The 26,190-nt window shown below is 38.3% G+C and overlaps 1 protein-coding gene and 1 long non-coding RNA gene across 2 annotated transcripts in view; one reads left to right on the top strand and one right to left on the bottom strand.

The window, feature by feature from the left end:
- LOC309660383 (putative cation-transporting ATPase 13A5) overlaps positions 1-26,111 on the top strand; it is a 122,823-nt gene extending 96,712 nt beyond the window's left edge. The window contains 7 exon segments of the mRNA XM_082460975.1: positions 9,570-9,744; positions 12,466-12,646; positions 12,650-12,668; positions 18,452-18,540; positions 20,829-21,077; positions 22,291-22,407; positions 22,410-26,111. Of these exon segments, the coding sequence (XP_082317101.1) occupies positions 9,570-9,744; positions 12,466-12,646; positions 12,650-12,668; positions 18,452-18,540; positions 20,829-21,077; positions 22,291-22,407; positions 22,410-22,583 (1,004 nt within the window). The 3' untranslated portion in view covers positions 22,584-26,111.
- On the bottom strand, positions 2,663-8,075 carry LOC309660685. Its single transcript, XR_014263542.1, has 2 exons — positions 6,967-8,075; positions 2,663-5,883 (listed from the first exon to the last, which is right to left on the bottom strand). It is a non-coding gene; the product is annotated as an uncharacterized lncRNA (long non-coding RNA).
- Positions 26,112-26,190: the final 79 nt, after the last annotated feature.

The raw sequence follows: 26,190 nt of genomic DNA, 5'->3' as shown, positions 1-26,190 counted from the left end.
ACAAGATGAATGATATTGTGCTACACCCATCCTTTTTGTCTTTTTTTTGAGATGACTGACTAATTTGGTGAGCCCTTGAAAAGACTTAGGCTGTGTACAAGTAGACTGATTAGAAATTCAAAAACATGGGTGGTAGCCTTGCCACAGAATTGCCAGATGACCTTGACTAAGTTGTTTTGAGCTTTTGCACACTTAATTCCATGATACTGGTTATGAATTTGACTCCCAAGGTGATGGGTATACTTTATGCTTTCCCATGGCAATAGCCTGCTGACTCTCATGCCAGTTGGTCATGCTGTGAAACTTACCCTCTCATCTCAGAGCGAGTTTGGTGGGAGAGTTGGGATGACTCAGGGCAGGACCACTGTTACCAGTGGGAGAGAAAAGTCTCAGAAGGGTGATAGATCAGAAGCATAGTGTTCTATTTGAATGACAGCACTTTATCAATTATTATTCAACAAATGTGTAGCTGGCTAAGTAAATGGTGAAGGTGAAAAAAAGAGGGTGGAAACTGCTATTTTTGTTTGTTTTTACCACCTGCCTTCAAACACTATTGCTTTCCCATCCCTGCAAGTTCAGTCATCCTACAGGCAGATCATTTCCTGGTCAATTCTAGGTATTCAAATGACATCATCTTTAGATATAAAAAGTCCAGGTATTATAAATTAACATTTCATGTTTTCATCCAATACAAAGTTTTCTTCTCCAGATGAAGCCTGACCTATGGCTTGGAGCAGGCAGTGGGAGAGAAGGCCATGGTCTCTATTTTCCTTTGTTTTCTACTTTCACCCCTGCTTCAGCGAATATAAGCGGCAGGAGCCCAGGACTTTTTGCTTAAGTGGGGGTACTCTAGTTCTCTCCTGTCAAGTGCCCTCTAACAGGGTAAGCATCTAAACTCAGGCACTTTGCATGGGGCTCACTGGCGAGTTCTTGAGTTCTTCAGAGATTCCCAGTCCAGCGGTCTGGACTAGACCACTCCCTGATATGTGTGATGCTCTCTTCTCTGACCCCTCAGGATTTCTTTCAGGATCTGCCTTCTAGTGGTACATATCACAAAGCCTTTTTCTTCTGCTGGGCCCTCTAGCCTCAGCTGAACAGCCCACTGGGCAGATTCCTTCCAAGACAGCTCTAGCCTGGCTAATTTCCATCCCTTCTACTTGACGTACCAGATAGTAGATGTGTAGCTTGTTCTCACTGCTGCCCCTTCTCTCTTCCCTTTGATATTACAGGAAGGGGAATGAGAGCCATTCTACACCCTCGCCACTTCAGGTCTCTCCTGGAGTGGTTCTTATGACCTCCCTTCATTTGTGTTGTGATGCTGGGAAGAAAACCACAGTTCTTGCTTCTCCTAACAATTCCCGTTAAAGAACCTCTTGATCATCTCCATGGTTTACTCTTATATAGTCAGTACATAGGTAACTGGGGGAGGGGGGATGGCATGCTTACAGTTGAAGGACCAGTGTGGATCCCTCTTACTAGGTACTATGGAGATACGGTAGTCATCTTTCTTTACATTAAATTGTCACTTACCTCTCACTGTCCTCAAATATGAGGCTCAGCAAAATTCCCCAGACAAGAGGAAAATCTCCATTCAACCTCCTTTTCGAAGTGTTCATCTCCTACTATGTGTTAGGCACATTAAGTACCTGGGCATTAAAAGGCTGATCACTGATGTATAGAGTTTAGTGGAGGATTCACATACATGAATGGATGAAATACAAGTCAAAAATAGCAAGTACCAGAAAACAGCAGATGCTTTTGGAGTTTGGAAAAAGGGGATATTGTTTCTGATGATCTGCAGTTAAGGAGGAGATGGCAACGTAGAAAAGAGAGATACTGGATGGCTTCATGGAAGAAGTAAAATTTGCACCAAAATAGGAAGCGTGAAAAGATTTCAAATATCTTTTACCAAAAGAAGGGCATTTCAAGTAGAAAGAAGCAGCATGAGAAAGAGAGAGCTGATAAATATAGAGGGCGAGTTTTTCAATTTGACCACACTGTAGGGTATGTGGAAAAAAACAGCAGGAGATAAAATTTGACAAAGTAAGTTGGGTCAGATCACAGAATCTTGACTGACAGGCTGAGAACTGTGGACATTTATCTACAGACATTAAGAGTCATTGACGATTGGACGATCAATGTAAAATCACTCTCACCAAGGCATCTACATTTCCAGGTTTCCCGGTTAGGACCTTGACCTTAAGCCTGAATTAGTATGGGACAAAGAAAATGCCATAACATTAAGCTAAGTGAAAAAGGCCAGAGAAAGACAAATACTGTCACTTATATGTGGAATCTAAAAAATATAACAAATTAGTGAATATAACAAAAAAGAAGCAGACTCAGATAGAGAGAACAAACTAGTGGAGAGGGTGGGGATGGGCACTAAAGGGGTCAGAGTACAAACTATTGGGTGTAAGATAGACTACAAGGATATATTGTACAGCATGGGGAATATAGCCAGTATTTTGTAATGACTGTAAATGGAGTGTAACCTTTAAAAATTGCATAAAAATTTTTAAAAATTAATTTTAAAAACCATAATGAAATGAATCTACCTAGTACATTCTCTTGGAGAATGTTTAAAAAAAAACAATTCTATCACATTATTTATTTATTTACTTGCTTATCTATCCACACCCTGCCTTGTTCCCACAAGATTTTATTTTATTTAATTAATTTATTTTTTTAACATCTTTATTGGAGTATAATTGCTTTACAATGGTGTGTTAGTTTCTTCTTTATAACAAAGTGAATCAGCTATACATATACATATATCCCCATATCTCCTCCCTCTTGCATCTCCCTCCCACCCTCCCTATCTCACCCCTCTAGGTGGTCACAAAGAACCAAGCTGATCTCCCTGTGCTATGTGGCTGCTTCCCATTAGCTGTCTATTTTACATTTGGTAGTATTTATAAGTCCATGCCAGTCTCTCACTTCGTCCCAGCTTACCCTTCCCCCTCCCCGTGTCCTCAAGTCCATTCTCTACGTTTGCGTCTTTATTCCTGTCCTGCCCCTAGGTTCTTCAGAACCTTTTTTTTCTTTTTCTTTTTTAGATTCCATATATATGTGTTAGCATACAGTATTTATTTTTCTATTTCTAACTTACTTCACTCTGTATGGCAGACTCTAGGTCCATCCACCTCACTACAAATAACTCAATTTCATTTCTTTTTATGGCTGAGTACTATTCTATTGTATATATGTGCCACATCTTCCGTATCCGTTCATCTGTTGATGGACACTTAGGCTGCTTCCATGTCCTGGCTATTGTAAATAGAGCTGCAATGAACATTGTAGTACATGCCTTTTTTTGAATTATGGTTTTCTCAGGGTATATGCCCAGTAGTGGGATTGCTGGGTGGTATGGTAGTTCTATTTTTAGTTTCTTAAGGAACCTCCGTACTGTTCTCCATAGTGGCTGTATCAACTCACATTCCCACCAACAGTGCAAGAGTGTTCCCTTTTCTCCACACCCTCTCCAGCATTTATTGTTTGTAGATGGCCATTCTGACTGGTGTGACGTGATACCTCATTGTAGTTTTGATTTGCATTTCTCTAATGATTAGTGATGTTGAGCATTCTTTCATGTGTTTGTTGGCAATCTGTATATGTTCTTTGGAGAAAAGTCTAAGTCTTCTGCCCATTTTTGGATTGGGTTGTTTGTTTTTTTGATATTGAGCTGCATGAGCTGCTTGTAAATTTTGGAGGTTAATCCTTTGTCAGTTGTTTCATTTGCAAATATTTTCTCCCATTCTGAGGGTTGTCTTTTCGTCTTGTTTATGGTTTCCTTTGCTGTGCAAAAGCTTTGAAGTTTCATTAGGTCCCATTTGTTTATTTTTGTTTTTATTTCCATTTCTCTAGGAGGTGGGTCAAAAAGGATCTTGCTGTGATTTATGTCATAGAGTGTTCTGCCTATGTTTTCCTCTAAGAGTTTGATAGTGTCTCGCCTTACATTTAGGTCTTTAATCCATTTTGAGTTTATTTTTGTATATGGTGTTAGGAAGTGTTCTAATATCATTCTTTTACATGTAGCTGTCCAGTTTTTCCAGCACCAATTACTGAAGAGGTTGTCTTTTCTCCATTGTATATTTTTGTCTCCTTTATCAAAAATAAGGTGACCATATGTGCATGGGTTTATCTCTGGGCTTTCTATCCTGTTCCATTGATCTATATTTCTGTTTTTGTGCCAGTACCATACTGTCTCGATTATTGTAGCTTTATAGTATAGTCTGAAGTCAGGGAGCCTGATTCCTCCAGCTCCATTTTTCTTTCTCAAGATTGCTTTGTCTATTCGTGGTCTTTTGTGTTTCCATACAAATTGTGAAGTTTTTTGTTCTAGTTCTATGAAAAATGCCATTGGTAGTTTGATAGGGATTGCATTGAATCTGTAGATTGCTTTGGCTAGTATAGTCATTTTCACAACGTTGATTCTTCCAATCCAAGAACAGGGTATATCTCTCCATCTGTTTGTATCATCTTTAATTTCTTTCATCAGTGCCTTATAATTTTCTGCATACAGGTCTTTTGTCTCCTTAGGTAGGTTTATTCTTAGGTATTTTATTCTTTTTGTTGCAATGGTGAATGGGATTGTTTCCTTAATTTCTCTTTCAGATTCTTCATCATTAGTGTATAGGAATGCAAGAGATTTCTGTGCATTAATTTTGTATCCTGCTACTTTATCAAATTCATTGATTAGCTCTAGTAGTTTTCTGGTAGCATCTTTTGGATTCTCTGTGTATAGTATCATGTCATCTGCAACAGTGACAGCTTACTTCTTCTTTTCTGATTTGGATTCCTTTTATTTTTTTTTCTTCTCTTATTGCTGTGGCTAAAACTTCCAAAACTATGTTGAATAATAGTGGTGAGAGTGGACAGCCTTGTCTTGTTCCTGATCTTAGTGGAAATGGTTTCAGTTTTTCACCATTGAGAACAATGTTGGCTGTGGGTTTGTCATATATGGCCTTTATTATGTTGAGGTAAGTTCCCTCTATGCCTACTTTCTGGAAGGTTTTTATTGTAAATGGGTATTGAATTTTGTCAAAAGCTTTTTCTGCATCTATTGAGATGATCATATGGTTTTTCTCCTTCAATTTGTTAATTTGGATTATCACATTGATTGATTTGTGTATCCACAAGATTTTAATACAACATACAAAGGCCACTAATAAGACAAGACATAATACATGAAAGGAAAAATCTAGGACAAAAGCAAGATGAAGTTAGAAAAGTCAATTAAGAAAATGCATGTCTTGAAGTCCAATTTGACCTTCATAGGTTTAGAAGCCATTTTGAAAGGAACTTGTTGTAGCTGCATCCCTGTTCTTTTCAGTAAGACCCACTCAAATTAGATGAAGAAAATAGAGGAAGGGACATGTTTAAGAATCTAATTCTCAAAAAAATTCTGAGAACAGAAAGTTGAAAGCATCAAGGCTTGAGGAGGGCTAGAGTCCTCTTTCCCTATTTCCAAGAGACCATCTTCTGTCTTTCTTCTTCTTTCTATCCTTCCTGTTTTCATCTGACTTCTACTCATTCACTTTGCAAATGACACCAGATGGTGACTACTGTTGAGTTTCCATAACCTTTCTGCGTGTCTTCCTACAGCCAATTAGCTCAGCCTCTCAGTGTTATTTGCAAATCGTTTGGAAAGAAAATTTATCAACTTCTCTTGGGTAAGATGCCCAGTCGAGGCCAATCATTTCTATGAGTGAAGTCATGTAATTCAGCTCCATTTGGGCTAATCGCTCCAGCATATTGGAGGAGGCACAGTGTACAGAGAAGAAGGCTGTAGGAGGGATTGTATCTGTTATAGAAATACCTCTCTTAAGTTCCATCAGTGCTTCAATGAGTCCTTTCTGGGTCTTGGTCCCCTTGGAGAATCTGATGGAAGATAGAGATCTTCTCACCTTAAAAATCTCCTGAGGCACAATCAAAATTTTGCATGTAGTTTAGATGAGTTCACAAGACTCCTGAAATTTGACTTACATGACTTGAAATGTCCATAACACAAGTAAGCCAACTATTTAGGAGAAACATACCTACATAATATCCAAATGATGAACGGTTGAAAACTATACTTTGAGAATAGAATTTAAAAGCTGATAAGTCCTCCCACACAGCAGGCTCTGTGCTAAGTTCAGTAAGGAACAGAAAGTGGAACGAGACAGGATTTCTTCCCTTAGGGAGCTCACAGTCTGCTGAATACATATGTAAACAAGTAGACTTAATGCCAGACATTCTGAACTATAGCAGCAATATGGGTAATGTGCTGAGGAAACTCTGAGGAGGTAATGATTAATTCTGAATAAAATATAACACTTCACAAGTTTTTATTCCTCTGCATGCAATCTGATAGATATCATCATTTTAAAGAAACCTAGACAATTTAGAAAAGTTCTTTTAGTTGCTGATAAACTGTTCTGCTGTCCGAGCTTGTATTCCAGGGCTCCTCATTTTATTCTTTTCAATTCATGAGCTCCAAACCACTGCAATCTGCTGTAGAGCAGAGAACATGGGGCTTTACAGTCAGACAGACTTGAGTTTACATCACCACCATGTCACTCACTAACTATGGGTCTTTAAGCAAGGGATTCTACTTCTCTGAACATCAGTTTCTTTACTGGTAAAGATAAATACCTATTTTGCATTGCTTCTTAAAGAAATAACAATAATGTTTATAAAACACTTAGCACAGCCTCTGGAACCTAGTAGGGACTCTAAAATGGTTGTCATTATTTTTATTTTTATTTATAGTCAAGTAAACAGATTCCCTGTCAGAAAGTATTAAACATCTCTATTAGGGAAAAAGTTAAAATAATCTTTATGTAAGCATTCTGTATCAATTGCCACAGTAATTGCCATAGTAATGCTGCATAACAAACCACTCTCAAAACTCCGTGGCTTACAATAGCCACTCATGGTTCTATAAGTTGACTACCATTCAGTTGATCTAGGTGGGCTTACCTGAGCCGCTCTGCTTAGGATGTAGATTAGTTGGTCTTGGTCCAGGCTTTGGGTTTAATTCAGGTTGGTTCTACATTTTTCTTTCTGGGGCTGGACTGAATGGACAAACCTGGGCATGCTATGAGTACAGATCAAAGACAGCAGAGCCAGAGAGCAAGCCCAGCCATGCAAGCGTGCCTCCAAACTCTGCTAACATCTCTCTGGCCAGAGAAAATTGCACAGTAAAAACCACAATTAAGGGGAGATAAAGTACGCTTTGCCACAATGAGGCCAATAATTCAAACTTCCACAGTCCCTGTGTAAAAGAAAAGGCAGAAACTACAATGAACATCTGAGAAAGAGAAGACCAAAGAGGTAGAAGCCAGATGCCCAGAGGTGCCATTACACGTCTTTCCACTACCCAGAGCCTCTCTATGACCTCTGTGGCCACATTCTACCCTGGATACTGGACTGCAGAGAGGACTCCAAGCACTGCGGCCTCTGCTTTCTATGGCCGCAGAGGGGTCTCCTTGCACCCCTCCCCCAGCATTGACCAGAGTCCACATTGTGTACCTCTTCTCTGTGCCCATGCAATGACTTCTGACACCAACTACCTGGAGTTGGGCCAAACCTCACAGCTTAAGGGACAGCCTTCACAAGACTGCCTTCACTTTAGGCACCAGCTGTAAGTTTGGGGGTCCCCATGCCACTCACACTTCTGACGTGCTGGTCATAAATGTGGGCGTTCTCACTAGTCCCTCAGGTTCAATCATTCGCAGCAACAACTCACAGAACTCAGGAAAGTGCTAACCATCTCATTACAGTTTTATTATAGCAAAAAGATATAAATCAGAACCAATCAAAGGGAGAGACATAAGGGCAAGGTCTGGGAGGATCTCAAACATGACTTTTCCATTGTCCTCTCCCTAGGGAGTCAGTCTGCCTTACTCTCCTGGCACGTGGATGTGTGACCATATGCAGAGTATTGCCAAACAGGGAAGCTCACCTGAGCTTTGGTGTCTGGAGTTTTTATTGAGGTTTCATCATAGAAACGTGATTGATTGAATCATTGGCCATGAGGTTGAACTCAATCTCCAGCTCTCTTCTTCTCTGAAGGCCCCAGCTCTCTAATCACACAGTTGGTATTTTTGGCATGGCCATCTTCCATTCTGAGCCATCTCATTAGCACAAACTCTCTTCAGGCCCACTATGAACAGAAGAGATACTCCTATCAATCAGGAAATTCCAAGGGTTTAGAGGATATATCCCAAGAAGTGGGGACAAAGGCCAGTCAAACTTTTCACTCCAAGGGTCCACCTGAGACAAAGGCTAGCCACATTCTTTATTCCACACCCCATCTGTGTTTTCCACTGGACTTCAAGCCCTTTAAAAGCAGAGGAGATGTCCTTCTCAACTCTGCATAACTCACAGCCGCTAGCCCAGCACCCTCCTGGGAAACACTGATTAAATTGATAAAGGTAAAGCTTTAGACAGTCAGAGAGATTTAGGATAAATGAGTTGGAAGAGCCTTTGGAGACCATTTAGATATTCCAACACATTTGTTCTATGCATGAGAAAATGAAGAACCAAAGAGTGTTTGTGATTACCCCAGAACACGCATTGAGCAAACTAAAGACCTGTTTTAGAGTTTTATTATCTAAAACTGGACACTCACTCCCCGCCGCCCTGCCTTTACATGCATGAACACAGACCTAAGGATACGTACCTCACTTTCTTACATCAAAGAAACCAGTCATAAGCTATGAAAAGGGGAGAAGTAACAGATGTAAAGAACTGAAACATCCCGACCTCCCCATGCTTCTTTCCTGCTCTGCCCTGAGAAGTACATTCCATTTTCATCAGTTTGTTAGCATATAAGGCTTCTGAGATGGATGTAATCATCTTTTTTTTTTTTTTTTTTTTTTTTTTTTGTGGTTCTGTTTAATCCCTGCCCATTGCCAATCCCTTAAATGTTAAAAAATAAATCCTAGGACCAAAATATATTTTAACATCCCCATCTGGAGGGAAGATTTCTTTAAGTTCTTTTTCCTAACTAATTCTAATGTGCTCTAGCAGTCCTCCAATTACACACTTGTCCAGGAGGGAGCAGAACACACTTCTAGCATCTATCCTGGTACACTGAAGTGCTCAGAGAATGTTGGTTAAATGAATAATAGAGTGTTTTTAAAAAAATTCCCAGCATACGAAGATTAGTCCAGTTAGATGCCTCCTTACTCTCTTCATCTTAACTCTCCACTTTTCCATCATCACTGAGAGATAACAGTACTGTTATCTGTGTGGAAAGTCATCTTTCTCTTTTACGTACCATTCCTAGCCAGTCTGGTTGTGGAGAAAATATTTGCACTATGCAATACGGTACATGTGTTAATTATAGAACTTTTGAACCCATTAATTTTCATTTCTGAAGATGAAACCAAAGCATGGAAGAGGCAAAGGCTGGTAGCATTGGACGTGCAGCTAGGCAGTGAGCTTACCTAGATGTAAACCCTCAATTGATGTTTGCTGAGTCTGAACCCTAACACAAGACTCAGGGTAACATGCCTCTCAATCTTTTATTCTCAATAATGAAATTGTAACAAGGAAAAATGCATTTGTCTTTTCAGTGAGCTCAACTCATGCCTCCCCAAAGCTGGCTCCATACCAACCAGCAGGACAGCTCCTTTCTCCCCCTTTGCTGTTGTCAGTCTTTTTAAACACCTGCTTCACCTGCATTGTGCAGGTCTGTGCATTTCTCTGTGTGAAGCAGCAGCCCTGGTATTGTGAGGTCTACAGATACAGGTCAAGTTTGGTTTCTTAGTTTTCCTTTCTGAAGGTGGTAAAATGAATACCAATGACGCTGTTCAACTTGGTTTGAATATATACTCTAAAATTTTAATTAACCAAAGTTGTTTCCAGACTGCAAAACACCAGTGATGGGATAGAACACAGAACACAGTCAATGGGTTGAGTGCTGGAGTGAGCCATGTGGAGTGGGTGGGGAAAGATCTTCACATTGGCTGTTGATGTATAGATGTAACGGCTGGTTGACTGAATGAATGTATTCATTTGCTGGTGGTTTGGACATCATATAGACCAGGGGTCAGCAAACATTTCTTGTAGATGGCCAGGTAGTAAATATTTCGGGCCTTGTGGGCTCTGTGGTCTCTGTTGGAACTACTCAACTCTGCTGTTGTAGTGAAAAAGCAGTCAGAGACAACATGTAAACAAGTTAGTGTGACTGTGTTCCAATACAACTTTATTGACAAAACCAGGTGGTGAATCGAATTTGGCCAATGGGCTATAGTCAACCAGCCGCTGATATACAAGAGAGATTTGCTTAAATTAGTTTCAGTTTTTCAAATGAGTGTTAAAATGTTCATTGATGGTATCATTGTTCTGATTGAATTGAATAGTAGATTCAGGGCAAATCTCTTCACCTTCCAGGGCTTTAATTTCCTTAACTATAAATTAAGGGTAAGATGAGGTGAATTTAGATGTTCAAACATTTTTTTGACAAAGCCTGCCTGACTTCCGAAAGGAAAGGCAGAAAGAGCTGCTCTTTTTAAGGTAGGGCTTGTACAAACTCCCCCTCACTCCACTGTCTTCCTGAGGGCATCAGAGCCCCAGGGATCAGTGATGGACAGATTGAAAACTACAAAACGATGTCTAAGACTATCATTTAGACCCCCAATTCAGCAATTCAAGTATTACTTAGAATATAGAATTCATTTTTATTTCAAAACCAGATTTTTCCCCAAATTGGAGTGCACGTATTCAGAGAAGTGACCTTTTGATTGAATCTAGGAAACGTGGTATAGCCAAAAGGGTGATGGATGAGTAGTCCTATCTCTGTCATTAACTAGCTATGTCATTCTAGCCTTCAACTTTTTTTTTTATATAAATTTATTTATTTCATTTATTTATCTTTGGCTGCATTGGGTCTTCATTGCTGCGCGCGGGCTTTCTCTAGTTGCGGCGAGTGGGGGCTACTCTTTGTTGCAGTGTGCGGGCTTCTCATTGCAGTGGCTTCTCTTGTTGCAGAGCACAGGCTGTATAGGCATGCAGTCTTCAGTAATTGTGGCTCGAGGGCTCTAGAGCGCAGGCTCAGTCGTTGGGGCGCACGGGCTTACTTGCTCCGTGGCATGTGGGATCTTCCCGGACCAGGGCTCGAACCCATGTCCCCTGCATTGGCAGGTGGATTCTTAATCACTGCGCCACCATGGAAGCCCTAGTCTTCAACTTTTTTATCTGCCATGTAAGTATACTGGATTGGATATATTTTGGTGTTAAATTCTGTAATTCAGGCCTTCTAGTCTGTCTGTCCTCTTTGTGCAAGAAAGCTTTGTGACTGCCGATTGTTTCATTAATTTATTCTACAGACATCTGAACATCTACAATATGCAAAGCACATTTTGGGAGCCTAGGGAGCCAAGGATAATGTGACTTAAGTCTTGCATTTGAGTTCACAATTGAAAAATGAATTTTATCTATAAACAGTTAAAATAGTAGTAAAAAATTTCAAGCTGAACAAGAAAGCTGATGAAAATAAATTTATTTGTGGGCTTGATTATTGAAAAAAATGAATATTGCAAATGGATCAATCCAGACTGGAAAAGCCCATGTCTTAAAAAAAAATTTTCCTGAGCAAATATCATGTGGCATCACTGTGCTAGGTGCTAAGGATTTGTTATATAGTCGAGTAAAACAAACAAACAAAAGTAAAACCAAAAGAAACATTCCACATTCAAAGAACTCTCATCCCAGGGGTGGAAAATAAAAATATGTGAAGGAATAATTGCAAAACAATGAGCTAAATGCAGCACTAGAGAGAAGAACAGGGAGCACTAGTTATGTTCACCACTGAATGTAAAGATGTTTCAGATACAGTGATCTTAGAGGAAATAGAATGTCTGGACCCAGAGGTGTACAAATTGGGGAACAGGGAATATTCCCCTATGACTGGAATATAAGGGCATGGGAGGTCTAGCAAAAGATGTCTCAAATCGTTCCTTGAGACCAGAGTGTGAAGGTCTTCTGGGCCTGCCTGAGAAGTCTGAACTTAATTTATTAGCAAACTAGAAACACAGACACTCATAAGCAGGAGAATGTTCAGATCCTCAGGAAGAGGCTTTGCTTGTGTGGGAGAGTGGATTAGAGTGGGCACATTCAAACTCAGGACCCATGTTAGGAGGCTTACATTAGTCCACTAAAGAAAACACACCACACACACAGAGTTCATATATTCCGAACTGAAAGGGATCCCATAGTAAATTGTCATCTAAGCCCTTTCAAGACAGATCATTTGCTCCAGATGGAATTCTGGACAAAGAACAATCTTGACTTCCTCTGCATTTTATTCATGATTTGTCGTTGCAAGAGGTGAACAAAATATGTCCTGGTAGTTACTGGCTGGAACAACTTGCAAGGTGAGGTCTCCTGGTTGGGATTAACTAATTTTTTCCTACCAGCTGGATAAAAATAGAATAAAAAGTTCCATAAATGCTGGTGATTCTTTTCTAGTAAGTGCTTTCTGGACAACCAGAGTAATTTCTCAACAAATGTGAGTTTGGAAAGAAACTGGACTGGAAATGCAACTCTGATTCCCAGTTCAGTTTTAAGTTTTGAGAGTACCACGCTATGGCCCATCACCACCATCAACTGTATCACAACAGCATTTATCTTTTCTAAGGGAAAGCCATTTTGAAAACCCATCTATACAAACTGTAACTATGAAGCTTAATTTTTCTTTTCAAATATTTTTTTCTACTCTCCCACCATCCCTAGAGTTGCAACTCACTGGTGAAGTGATTGGCTGAGAAGGAAACAATTGCATTACTCTAAAATTGAGTACTGAACCATAACTGTCATAGGTGGTCGAGCCCATGGGCAGAAACCTGCTCATGTGCAGATAAGTATGTGCTATATTGAATGGTCACATGAGTCCTGTCCTAATTTGAGTCATCAAGAATTGTTTTAAGCACATATGTCAATATATTTTGTAAAAGACTTTCTAACCAATTCAAATACAATTTGACCTCTTAGTAGTTTTATAACTTTAGGCAAGTCACTCTAATCATTCTGTGCATTTTTTTGATCATCAGTGACAATGAATGTATTTTCGTGTTATTAGTCTTTCTTCTTCTCTGAATGGTCTACATTTTTTATCCATTTTTTTTTTCTGTTTGGCAGCTGTTACATTCTTATTTATTTGTGAGTTGTTTATTCCTTTGTGATTTTTTTCCACTGCCTTTATGCATAAAGAGCTTTTTTCTCATTACAAAATCAGATCATCACTCATTTAGTTTTTTAATTTATTGTAATGCTTTTTAAATCTAATGTTAATTTTGGCATATAGTTTGAGGTAGAGATCAAACTAGTTTATCCAACTAGTCACTAGTTCTCCCAGCAGATTTTATTATTTAATATTCCTTTTGGTCATTTATTCAACTGAATATAATGCCACCTTTATCATACCTATATACATGTATATTTATGGTTTTCTGATATATATAATTTATATGTTTTCATATTATATTTATGTTATATATTAATTTATATATAATTAATTTGTTTCTAGACTGTCTTTTATGTTTCATTGATAGGCCAGCCTATTCTTTAATCTACTATTATACTTTAGAAATTATAGTTTTATAATGACTTAATAAGTAATAAGATTGGTATCCATCATTACTCTTCATTTTTCAAAAATTTCTTACTTTTCTTTCTTCTTCATTCTTCCAAATAAACGACAGAATAAATTGGCAGGCTTTTAAAAAATCTCCTTTGGGATTTTAATACTAGGAGAAAAATGTATTTGTTTACACAATTTAGTATTCACATTTAAGAACATCTCATGTCTTTCTTTTATGTCTCTTAGTAAATATTTGTAGTTTCCTCCATTATAGATCCTGCACATTTATTAAAAAAACTAATCCTATGCTTTTTGTATTTTTGTTTATATTGTGATTGACTTTTTCCCATGATATTTTCTAATCAGTAATCACAAATATATGTGAAAGGTATAGTGTTGTTTATTGTATTTATTTTTCTACTCCGAATCCTTTCTGAACTTTGCTGTAAATCCTTGATTTTTGAGTGTTCTAGAAAGATAATTACTATTACCTGCAATTAATAATGTTCCTTCTTTTCAATAGCTAAAATGCTTATTTATATTTTGTGTTTTGGTGTACAGTTCAGAACTTCCAAAGCAATGTCAAGTAATAGTGGAAATAGCACGTAGTCCTACTCCCTCATAAAAATACTTCTAGTAGTTTTCAATTGTAAATATGATTTTGAATATTGGTTCAAGGTGAGCCACATCATGTAAAGAAAATAGCCTTCTATTTCCAGTAAATCAAGACTATGTTTTAAAATAAAAAATGGGAGATGTATTTCATCAGATGTCTTCCTATCACCTACTGGGATGATTATACTTGTCTTCTATTTTGACCTATTGCTGGAATGTGTTACATTAATTAACTTATTATTAAATCATCTTCATATTCTTGAGTAAACTCTACTTATTTGTGGTGGATTACACTTTTACTGAATTGAATTTTATTGGTTTTTAATATCTACATCTTATATGGGATTGATCTGAACTTTTTTGTGTAGTGTCTTGTTAGGTTTGGGTATTAGACTTGAAAACTCTTGGACTTTTTCTTTCTTTTGGAAAATATTTTATAAGTAGGAATAGTCTACTCCTTGACCATTTGCAAGAACCCAGTAAAATCATCTGGTTCCAAATCCTTTCTTTGAAAGAGTTAATTTTTTGAGGATTGATTTAGGTTGTCCTCTTTGTAAACTGTTTTTCAAAATAAATTTATTTTTGCCCAGATAATTCCATTTCATCGAGATTATTTTGTCTTAGCATAGGGTTTGGGCTGGTATTTTCTTACAATTTTTAATGACTTCTACCACTCTTTTAACAGCTTCTCATCTTAATCTGTTTATGTGTGTTACGTTTATTTATTCTTACCAGAAATGTATTTTTACTGGTTTTCTTTAAATAATTTAAAGAATTATTTAATAATTCTGTATGCTTTCTATTTTCTAATTTGTTCATTTTTGCTTTTCTCATTTTTCCCCTCTTCTTACTTTCTTTGAAAAATTTTTTAAAGTTTGAATTGATTTTATAATCCATGTATTTTCTTTTATTTTTGTGATATTAGAAAAGCATTCAAGGCCAATAATTGTAGTTTGGGTTACTTCTTTACATTTTCTTATGTCTCTAATTATGACTTAATTTCCTCTTTGACCCACTAGTTTCAAGAATAGTGATTTTTAACTTTCAAGTGGGAAGGGATTTTGTTTTCATTCTTCTACTGCTCTTTTTTTCAACAGCTTCCAAATGGACTTGGTTTCCTTTTTGACCAAACAAATCTTTAGAATTTTGTTTTTAATTTGTATGTGGGGAGATTTTTCATTTAAATTTGGTTACTAATTTCTAGTTTTATTGTCATGATCAGAGAAAATCTAGCCTGTAATATTTCTGCTTTGGAGAATTTACACCAGTTTTGTACATCACATGTCATAAACTCTAATTTCTAATTTTCGAAAAAAGTCATAGATATTACAGAAGTCAGTCTCATTGCTATTCTTAAATATGAAATGTAATTTACCATACAAAACCAGTTTTAGCAATTATATTATTCACATTCTCTCTGTTTTCATCCTCCCCGATTCTTTTTGTATAAGCTGTTTGTCAAAGATTTTGAGAGCATGCTAAGATCTTCTTTTAATTATAGTTTTTACAAATTTCTTCCTGAATTTCTTATAATTTTTCTTAATTTTGACATAGTATTTGATAATGCCCTTGGCTCTTGTAACAACAAATCAAGGTTCTGTTTTATATTTTCAAGTTAATCTCTTATAGCAATTTTTTTAATCATAGATATATTTTACGAGGATATATTACATTGTCTAGTACTTTAATTTGAATAGTAGCTGCCAAGTCCTTCTACATAAATTGAGTTAATTGGAGCTGGATTAGTTACATCATAGTGACTTAAAGCTTGTGGGTAAATTCAAATCCCTATGTCAAACATAACTGATAATTTTAAATGAAAAAAGTTTTATAAACATATTTTAACAAACACAGTCTTATAATAAATCATATACTCTCACGGTTACAAGTCAAAAGTCCTTGGAACTACTATTAAAATATACAAGCAATTTTATTCTGATGTAACAGAAAAGTCTTTACCTTTCTTAACATCCTTTGACAGAAGATCAACTTTATGATGATGAGACGTAAGAAACATATAGGTTTAATTTTTATGGAAACAGGTGTGAATATTCACTAACCTTCTTCTTATCTGAGAATAATCTGTAATGGCTTGCCCAGGGCTTGTCTTCCCAAATCACCTGTGCAAACAGAGCCCATTCTTTCAACTTCCCTCATCAATAGCAATTAACCAAGGAGGGCAACATTCACTTCCGTTCTTTATTACGTTTTCCAGTCAAAGCTGAATTAAAGAAGAGAGCCTTATCATTTTGTTTCTACACTGCTCATTTGTGCCCTAGCCTGGCCTGCTTTTCAGATCACTAGTCTGAGTACAGTGTGCTGTGCACAGCAGTCAGCCCAGTTCCAGTGAGTACCAGGCCTTCATCAGGATGGACATTTGGGGCATCATGTTCTTCCCAGCATCTGGGTTCTTGCGACTTGGAAACAATGAAGTAAATGAAAAATCCACACAGCCATCTCCTGGGGGTATTGTCATCACCAAGCTGCTCCGATTGCTTTATTTTAGGAGATGCAGCTCCCTCTTTTCTTCTGTCTCACACCCCTCTCAAGCAAGCCTTGGTATTCTTCCAGGAGGTGCTGCCTCTAGTTGTATATATAAAATGAGGCATGGATGAATATGAGGGTGGGTGTAGGTGGTGAGGGGGAAAACCGAGACCTTGTGGCTTCAAAAAGTAGGGTCTGCTGTAGAGGGACAGTTGCCTCTGATTTCTGGTTGGTATGGACCTCTATGGAGTTGGGAGCCAACAGACCACCAACACTGGAATAAATGAGGTAGAGAGAATATAAGAGAAAATCTAATTTGTTTGTTTATAAATTTTGAGTATTGTAAGAATCATTTATATCATATCAACACTGATTAAATGCTATTGTTTCGGCCTGAAGGTGCTCATCCTATCAAAGAGCATTTATAAGGCACCGTCTACAAAGCACCTGAAAGTTCTGATGGACACAGGAGTGGATGGGTTTGGGGGATAAAGAACAGGGATGTTGGCACAGTGCATCCTGAGAAGTTGAGCGCCCCAAAGTAAAGCAATGTGGGCAGGTTGGAGATAAAGAAGCCAGCAGATGTGCATGCTAGTTTCTCACTTCCTCTTTCAATTAGAGTCCCAGAAAAGCAGATACAAAGTCCCTTTCAGGTGGTTACAGCCTAGTGGATACATAAATGAAGACCATGTAAAGCAGAGTGATAGACACCATATGAAATAAAACTTGGTAAGGGAAGACTGGGGAGTCTTTAAAAGAAAGTGGTGTTGGAACTGGGCTTTTTAAGAAAAATTGGGGGTTTCCCTGGTGGTGGAGTGGTTTAGAATCCGCCTGCCAATGCAGGGGACACGGGTTCGAGCCCTGGTCCTGGAACATCCCACATGCGGCCGAGCAACTAAGCCTGTGCGCCACAACTACTGAGCCTGTGCTCTAGAGCCTGCGAGCCACAACTACTGAAGCCTGCATGCCTAGAGCCCATGCTCTGCAACAAGAGAAGCCACCACAATGAGAAGCCCAAGCACCGCAACGAAGAGTAGCCCCCGCTCGCCGCAACTAGAGAAAGCCTATGTGCAGCAACGAAGACCCAACACAGCCAAATATAAATAAATAAATAAATAAATTTTTTTTTAAAAAAGAAAAATTGGAACTTGCCAAGACTGGAAGAATATCATCTACGCAGGGTATTTTATGAACCAAGGCACAGAAGTGTTGGGCCTCTGTGGAAGCAGCAGGTTTGTGGTTTAACTTTCCTGGTACACAGGGAAGAGCAACCAGAGATCAGTTTAGAAAGGCTGATTGGAACCAGATTGTGGAAGGCCTTGAATGTCAGTCATTCAAGACCCTTGGACTTTATTCTCTAGGCAATGAAGAAGGGTGAGGTGTCACCAAGAAAAATGACTGTTTATTTATTCATGAACGACACTGGACCTGAGGTGATAAAGCATCAGGATCTCTCTGGTGACCATTTACATGGGCTGGTCACTGCAGGGTGTCCCAGCCCCAAGGACTCCTCAGTTGAGGCAACTCCTTTATGGAGTTTACTAGAATATGTTTAATCAACAGCTTCTAGGCTCAGCCTTTGAAGGAAAGATTTTTAAGATATCACCTTTGTCTTGCAAGCATTAGAACATATTTTAAAACATATGAGGATATATCAAAACATCTGAAGATGTATCTGGTATTTGCCCAACAGAGATAATTGATTCTGCAACGTGTGTGCCAAATTATAGGAAACATTCCTTTAGCATCTAAAAATACTGTTTGCTGTTTCTTCAGATATATTCTCACTTCTGCTGGTATCTGCCTTGGGCCTCACAATTTCCATTCTGTTTTCCGATTTTCAAGACATATACTGTGGGATGGAGGCACGTGACATCTGTGACTCTCATGTGCTGTGGGACCACATTTGCACTGTAATTTGCAAGTCAGTTACTCTGATATCCTCTCTGGCCACTGAATGTTGTGAGGTTATTCTCATTTACTAGAAGAGCAAATAACATGTCTCCATCGCACACATGCTAGCCTCTGAGAGTTTTCATGTTATTAGGGTCATCAGTTGGGTTCATTTGTTCTGTTCATACCCAGAACACCATGTTTGGATATTTTAGTCTTCCATGTTATACTAATACAATAATTAATCCTTCAAGTTTATTTTTTAAATCATATAGTAGAAATCCTTTATAATGTAATTATGAAGTGAGAAAAAATAGACTTACAGGACAATCGTGTTCTGTCTGTAATACAGTGACTGTGAGGCATTTTAGTTCAGTGGGCATCATTGGATCCAGGGTGCACTGGGTTAAAATTAAATTTATTAAGAAGTTATTGAGCCCATTTTTGGACCCAGCATTGTGAGAGAAATAAAAGAAAGAGAAAGATTGACTCTGGCCCTCTACCTCTTGTTTTCTTTCGAAGATGAGCCATACCCAAGTGAAACGATGGCATGGCCACCTGAGGCCGTGCACGCTTGAAGAGACTGTGAAACAGAAGTGGGAAGGACATAGGAAGGAGGAGCTCTCCCTGGGGCAGGATCCTCCTGCCGTAGGAGATTTCATGCAGGAGATGAAACTTGATCTGGGTCCAGAAGGATAGGCTAGATTTTGCTAAGTAGGAGGCGGGTATAGTCCCAGCCAGGACAACAGCCTAAGCACAAACAGAGAGGGCTGAATGACTCTCTTTTGTCTTGGAAATGCAAAAGAATGGAGGGTGGCAGAGAGAAAAATCAAAAGCAAGACTTGTTTCACAGAACACCTGGAAAATTAGCTAAGACTGAGGCAGCATGCTGCGGAACAGGCACGGATGGAGGTAGGCGGGCAGTGATGTTTTGACTCTATGCCGAGAACAATGGGAGTCCTTGAAGATATCGGGGCAGGTTTTTCAGCGGGGCACTTAAGACAGATTCGTTAGATGACAGCAGGAAGGCTGTATGTGAGAGCAGAGAGGCTGTGGAGAGAGAAGCACTTAGGACATGAAAACCCAGACCATTCAGTCATTTACAAAACATCAAGCTCCAGGGTGGGCTTGGCACTGGGGTTACAAAGAGTAAGATGTAGTCACCACTCTCAAGTAGCTCAGAAGCTAGGAGCGGAGAGCATCACAGAAGCAAATTCCAAAGCAGTGTGGCCAGTGTCTTCCAGGCTAACAGATGGAAAAGAGACCTCCCAGATCAGGGTGGTGGCAGGAGGAGGGAAAGGGCCAGTCTCTCCACTACCATCTGACCCACTGCCGAATCTTACAGCCTTCTCCAGACCACCCTTTTACCCAGGGAGCCTATTTCACAACCCTAAAAAAAGCTGTCTCCACTTAGGGGAAAAAATAACATAGTGTTACTTTGAAATAACCCCTATCAGAATAGGGATGAGAATCAAAGGGGAGCATTTAGACACTGCGGAAGGTCTGTGGCTTTAGCCCTAAATGCAGCCCACCCTCTTCACAGTCATCCTACGTATTCTATACCCTTTAGGGTCAGAAAGGGAGCTGCATAACTATTCTTTTGCTATGAAGCAGCCATGGGAAGTTGTAGCTCTCACACCTATTAAATAAGTGTATCTGGTGGTCAAGGTGTATCCTCTAATCCTTAAAAGGAGGTGGGTTGGGCAGGTTCAACTTTCATCAAGCCATTAGATTTAGGGCTGGGAACATTGTTCAAAATTTTTTCACCTAGTTTCTATCAAAATAAACTGGAACTTCTGTCCCCCTTTTGTTTCTTTAACTCATATGTCAATTTTACTGAAAGAATGAACTCCAGTAGCTTTTGCTTTGGGAGAATCAGAAGTAATAATATTATTAGATGAACAATTTAATCTTCCCTCTATTAGAGAAGATAAAAATGAAGAGAGACACACAGGCTCCAAAGTGTCCAGTCTCATGTCTGCGACCCAGGGCACATTTACTCCGTGTCTATTGTCAGGCAGTGGAGGGAACACAGGGCAAGAGGCAGTCAGATCTGATTTGAATTCTGGCTCTGCCATTTATTTATTGGCGTTGATCCCTTGGGCAAGATACTGACCTTCTCATCTGTAAAGTGGAGAGAGTAATGCCAACCCTCCAAGCCCAGAGAGTTGTTACAAATACATAAATTAAATTAGATAATAGGTGTTCTTTTGAAGTGTAAGGTATGCAAAGTATAAAGGTAGTATTTCTTTTTCAACAGTTCATCCTAACCATCACATCATGGAGGATTTCAATTTTCGTGGCAGCCTTCACCCAATTCTGTGTGGCCTTCTTTGTAAAGAAATCTCTGTGTGGCTCTTATTATTTTTCTCGGGAGATAAATAAAGGACTGACTCTCAACAGATGCTCATTTTTTAGAGCAATCACTTTTATCCCCCAAAGTGATACTGCACATGCTCTCTTTGGGGGAAATGAGAAATTCTTTGAAGGCTGCATAGAAATGCTCTCAGTATCTGTAGTGTAGAAAGCAAAACATCAAATTAACTAATTTTGTCTCACATGAAGGCATTGTATTGTACTTTCCTAGTATTTTTAATAATCTGGTAGACACTAGACCAGGTGACCTTCTAGCTCTAAAATTCAATGAGACCTTTTAGAGTGAAGAACTGTCTTCAGGAAGACTTCCTTAATTAAGAAAGAAGGGAAGCCATTGTTCATTCTAGTCAATTCTTACCCTTTGAAGGTCTTCTCCTATAGCATTTCTCTTCTACTCAGTGTCACTAAATGACTTTACCTACTCAGTGAAAGGCTCAGGTACTATTTTTTAAGGGACAGTTAAAAAAAAAGATTCATGTACTGAAGTTCCTTGGGAAAAGGCATCGACCAAATTAAGAAAAAATATGTTTATATACAAATACCCCATTGTACACAATGCAAATAAAATTTCTCACAGTCAAAGGAATTCCATTTTTGAGACTTCATTTTAAAAAACAACCTAAAAAGCGAGAAAAAACTTGTATGTGTGAAGGTTTTCATCATAGTATTATCTACAGTGGTAAAATATTAAATTCAACTCAAGTGTTCAGAAATAGAGATGCTGTTTAAATAAATAGTAATACAGCAATTTGAAGAGATGTTATACAATCATTAAAAATGATTATTGAGAAGATGGTAGCTACAAACTGTATATGACAGAGAGTCTAGTATAAACAAAAGTGGAATGCAAGATTTGACCAATTCTATTATTATAAATGCATAAAAATTGTGTGTACTTGTAAACATCGAAAAAAGAGGACCCCCCCCCCAAAATGGAAAGCAAAACCCATTTGCTTTCTAGAGTTCATTCATTCATTCAACAAACCATTATTTGACACCTTCTTTGTGGTATGGGGCAGGTAGCAGTGATTTGTTTTCTTCTCTTGATTTTGAGTACATTATTTTGTTATCATTTCAGTCCGGCAGTAAAATAATTCTAAGTGAATCGCCAGCCAGGATTGAACTAGGAAATCTGTGGAAATGAAAGGTTGTAAGCTTTTGCAGATTTCTGTGAACACAAGCACGCTCTCGATTCTCAAGGGAAAGAACCCGGGGAGCTGCTAGGCTTTGTGGGTCTGCAGAGAGAAGGGGCCACAGAGCATCAGTAATAAGCACCTTTAGAGCAAGGCCTGGGAGAACAGGGGGTGGCAGTGGGCAACCTGGCTGCCAGGGGAAGTGGATGATGGTTTAATTGTTTTTTCCACCTGATTTTACAGGATGCCATCCTTCGAAATCGAGAGCTCTGGCTATTGATCAAGACAAAATTTGGAATCCATTCTAAAAGTCAATATAAGAACTGGCAAAAAAAAAACTGGCAGAAGACCCAACCTGGCCTTCCACAAACAGGACAGATTATTCAGGCGATGGCACAAATGGATTCTACATCAACCAAGGCTATGAAAGCTCTGAACAGATTCCAAAAGAAAAACTCGAATTGGGAGGCCAAACCACGGAACAACATTTTTGGACCAGATTGTAATCAGAATTGTTAACAGCAACCCTCTTTTACCCAGAAACTAAAACACTGTAGAGAGGTGATGATAGTCTACCCTTATCTTTTCTTTCTCCATCTGAAGATTCAAAGTGCACTTCTCAGTGTATTGAGCCTTGCAACAAAGGACCTTAAATATGCTTATTTTGACTGTATCCTCTACCATGGAGAAAAATAATGCATTTCCTAGAGTATCGGTTTTTTCCTAACAAGCTTTATTCACAATGCATAGCATTATCCTGATTAAAATGCACAACTTTTCACGGTAGTAAAATGAATAGTATGAACATCAATAGAAGAAAGAAAAATTGAAGGACAGTTTGATCTTTGAAAGTTTCACCAACATATTTTTACTTTCATCTATGGAAATAAAGGAATCTGAAAAAAAAAAGCTTCTCTCAATAAATTGTCACATGTTTACTTAACCTTATATACACTTGCAAAGAACATTTATGCATATATCTTTTCCCAAGGTCACAGAATTCCTCGTTTTGCTTCTTTATATGGTTTTAATAGAAAAACAAGAATTGAAATTTACTTCAGAAAATTCAGCTCTAACTGTGGTAAGTGTGGAAGTGGAGAATGATGGAGGTGTCTGATAATTGCCTATAATCTTGGCTTGGGCACAGCTAACATCTAAGCAAACTCCACCGAAGTTGGCATCTCCCAAAGTATATTGTTTTGGGGCCGGTGAGCTAGAAGGTCCAGAGTAGATCACAAAGGTAATGAAATAAACTATTAAAATGTACTTTTCACTCAAAGAAGCATGGCACCTTTATTTGCTTTTTATTACTGACAGAGGAAAATCTCAACTTCTAACTCCGAAAGTTGGCCCAGACTCAGCATTGCTCATCTTAAAAGAAGCAATCCTAGGGAAGGGACCCATAATGTTTGTATCTACAGCATGACAATTCTCAGGATGCTAAACAACTTAAGTTCCATTTCATCTTTTCATAATCTAAATCAATTATCAGATGCACATTAAGGACCACAAGAACGGGTACATGCTTTACAAATATATTCTTCACTTTATTACCTTTAACATATATCAACCTCACTGTGACCTTGAGAGGATATTTATTCCTAGTGAACATTTTAAATTCCTTACTAGGCTTTCCTTGTAAGCATAAATCTAATTTTGCTAATTAAACAGATCTTTAATGGGTCATAGGCAATTAGTTAACCAGTCCCATTCTAAGAGTGCCCATTACGTGCCTAATGCTGTGATGCATGGATCCAATCATGTCTTTATAATTCTGAAATCTTTAGGATTGAAAAAATGTTTTCAAATTTCAGTAATTCATTGCTGTAAATAGTATTATATGCTTTTTACACAAACCAGCAGCATAAATGCAAATTCCTATTCAAACAAACATTTTATATTTATATTTTATTTTATTTTTAATCTTTTCTTGGATGCGCAGCTCTTGGAGAGTGACAATTTTTAAATGTGTCTAATTTAGCTTATGATTAAGAAATACATGTCAACCTAAAACACAGCAGCTCAGGTTCCTTGAGCTGAAATATCTGTATTTAGTAATTTGACCTTTAGAATGAGAAGATTCAATTGATACACTATGACATGTAGATAGCATAAAAAGATTTTTTTTTAATCTTTTTTCAACAAATGTACAGCCTCCCCCCACTCAGTTTTTCAACAACCAATTAGGTACCTGATAGGCGATGATCTTTATTTCACACATCTTTTTTGAAGGTGGAGACTGGACAAGATAAAGTTGGACTCTACACTAGACTTCATTAAAAATACACTCAGAGAAAGGTTAAGTAGTCTTGGGGAAAATGTTTGACGAAAGCACAGTGAACATGGCCACATATCAAATGATCACCTATAGGAAAAACAAACCAGACAGCCTTAAGCGGCCCATCACCAAGAGTGGCCACTTTTTGAGAAGACTGATGGCTAACTTTGTGAGCTTACCTCTAAGGCTGAAAACTGCTAGAGACTTGAACACTACCTGTGAAAAATGAATCCATGAATTTAATTTAAAAGCACACTTGTGACTTTTCAGTATTATTCAGTATTGCTAGGACTGCCTTCTGGAGTGGACATGTCCAGAGTTCTCTAGAAGGGTTTGACTTGAGGATCCTCAGGATGTCCTCTGTGTTGCCAATTCCATTCCCTCACCCATAGGCCAGTGTGGAAATTCCACCACACCCAAGTCTCCTGTTTAGGGCTAAGATTTGTCCTCTGTGCTTATCTTTATTAAAAAGTAAGCACACCCAGGGAAACAGAACACATTAAGCTGCTGCCAATCCCACCCTGATTAGACAATACTAGGAAAGAGCCTTTTTATTTCTTTTATAATTTTACTATTGAGAGTAGGACATAAAAGGAATACGAAACTGAATTTAGAATAAAAATGCAGGGATAATTTTGGATCATACTATCAGGTAGGAGACACACCTCCCAGAAGAACAGGGGAGGAAGAGAGTTTGGGGGTTTATCTGCAAACAGAGATGGTGCCATAAGAAAGGGAAGGGATTAGTCAGGGAACAGGAAGAGAGACAGGGTCTCTACTTGCCCTGATGGTAGCACATGACCCCTTCTGTTATCATTATTCTTAACCCTGCAATTAGATTGTAAAGTATTTCTGGCCTGGGAGTAAAATCTAAATCAGTTTAATAGGTCTAAGACTTTCACTGAGTCATCTGTTTAGTTACTTTATCTATCATATTCCTGGTTCCCTCATTCCATCCCCAACCCCCTAAATTTACTTAAACTTTTCCTTTATTTAATGCCATACTTTTAATGATGGCACAATAAGGATGCCATTAGCTGGCAGTGTTGTTTGTAGGGTAATGTTATAATATCTGAAATAATCCCAGGGTATAGAGACCTGCATCCACTTCTCCCCACCTGCTGCCGATAAGAATTCCACTGGAAAGGTATTAAAAAGTAGTGTTTCATTCAACACATAATCAATAAAATGCAAGAGTAAAATCATGACATGCCTTGACATAGTAAAAGCCTTAAAAAGTAACACAGGATATTGTTTTCTAAATACAGTACCTTAAACCTACATTTAATGATCTCTTGCTAAGGTTAAGAGGGTCAAACTCTTGAAATACTTCAAAATCCAAAGGGAATGATGGAGCTTTGTAGAAGTAACAGCCCACTCCAGCTTCTCACATATTCCTTACAAATGAGTCGCTTCCAGGGAAATCACTGGATCCAAAACACTGGAGCCAAGAGTTCCTTCTCCCATTCACCCCCTGCCCCCATCTACACAGGAGCAAGGAGATGGGTGTCCACCCTCAAATGGTTTATTAATCAAAAGTTCTTCAAGCTGCCTAACCAAATGCTGAATTTCCAAAATTCTTTTCTCACCAGAAAAGGAATATGAATTTTGATGTCAACCCAAAAATTTGGGGCTCTTAACATTTTTTTTCAAAATCACATATAAAAGGTTCTTTATTCCTCTGGCAAATACAAAATAGTTACCCTCAGGGGAAAGGAAAACAATATTTATAGAAGATAAATGATGATGTGATATTAAGATCCTCTGCTGGCTCACTCAAAAGGCTACTGCTTCTTACTCAAGCTGCCACAGGAAATCTATGCTAGTAGGGAGAA

This window comes from Balaenoptera physalus, assembly GCF_965194825.1.
Source record: "Balaenoptera physalus genome assembly, chromosome: 4".
Lineage (NCBI taxonomy): Eukaryota > Metazoa > Chordata > Mammalia > Artiodactyla > Balaenopteridae > Balaenoptera > Balaenoptera physalus.
This window is presented reverse-complemented; position numbering and strand designations above follow the sequence as displayed.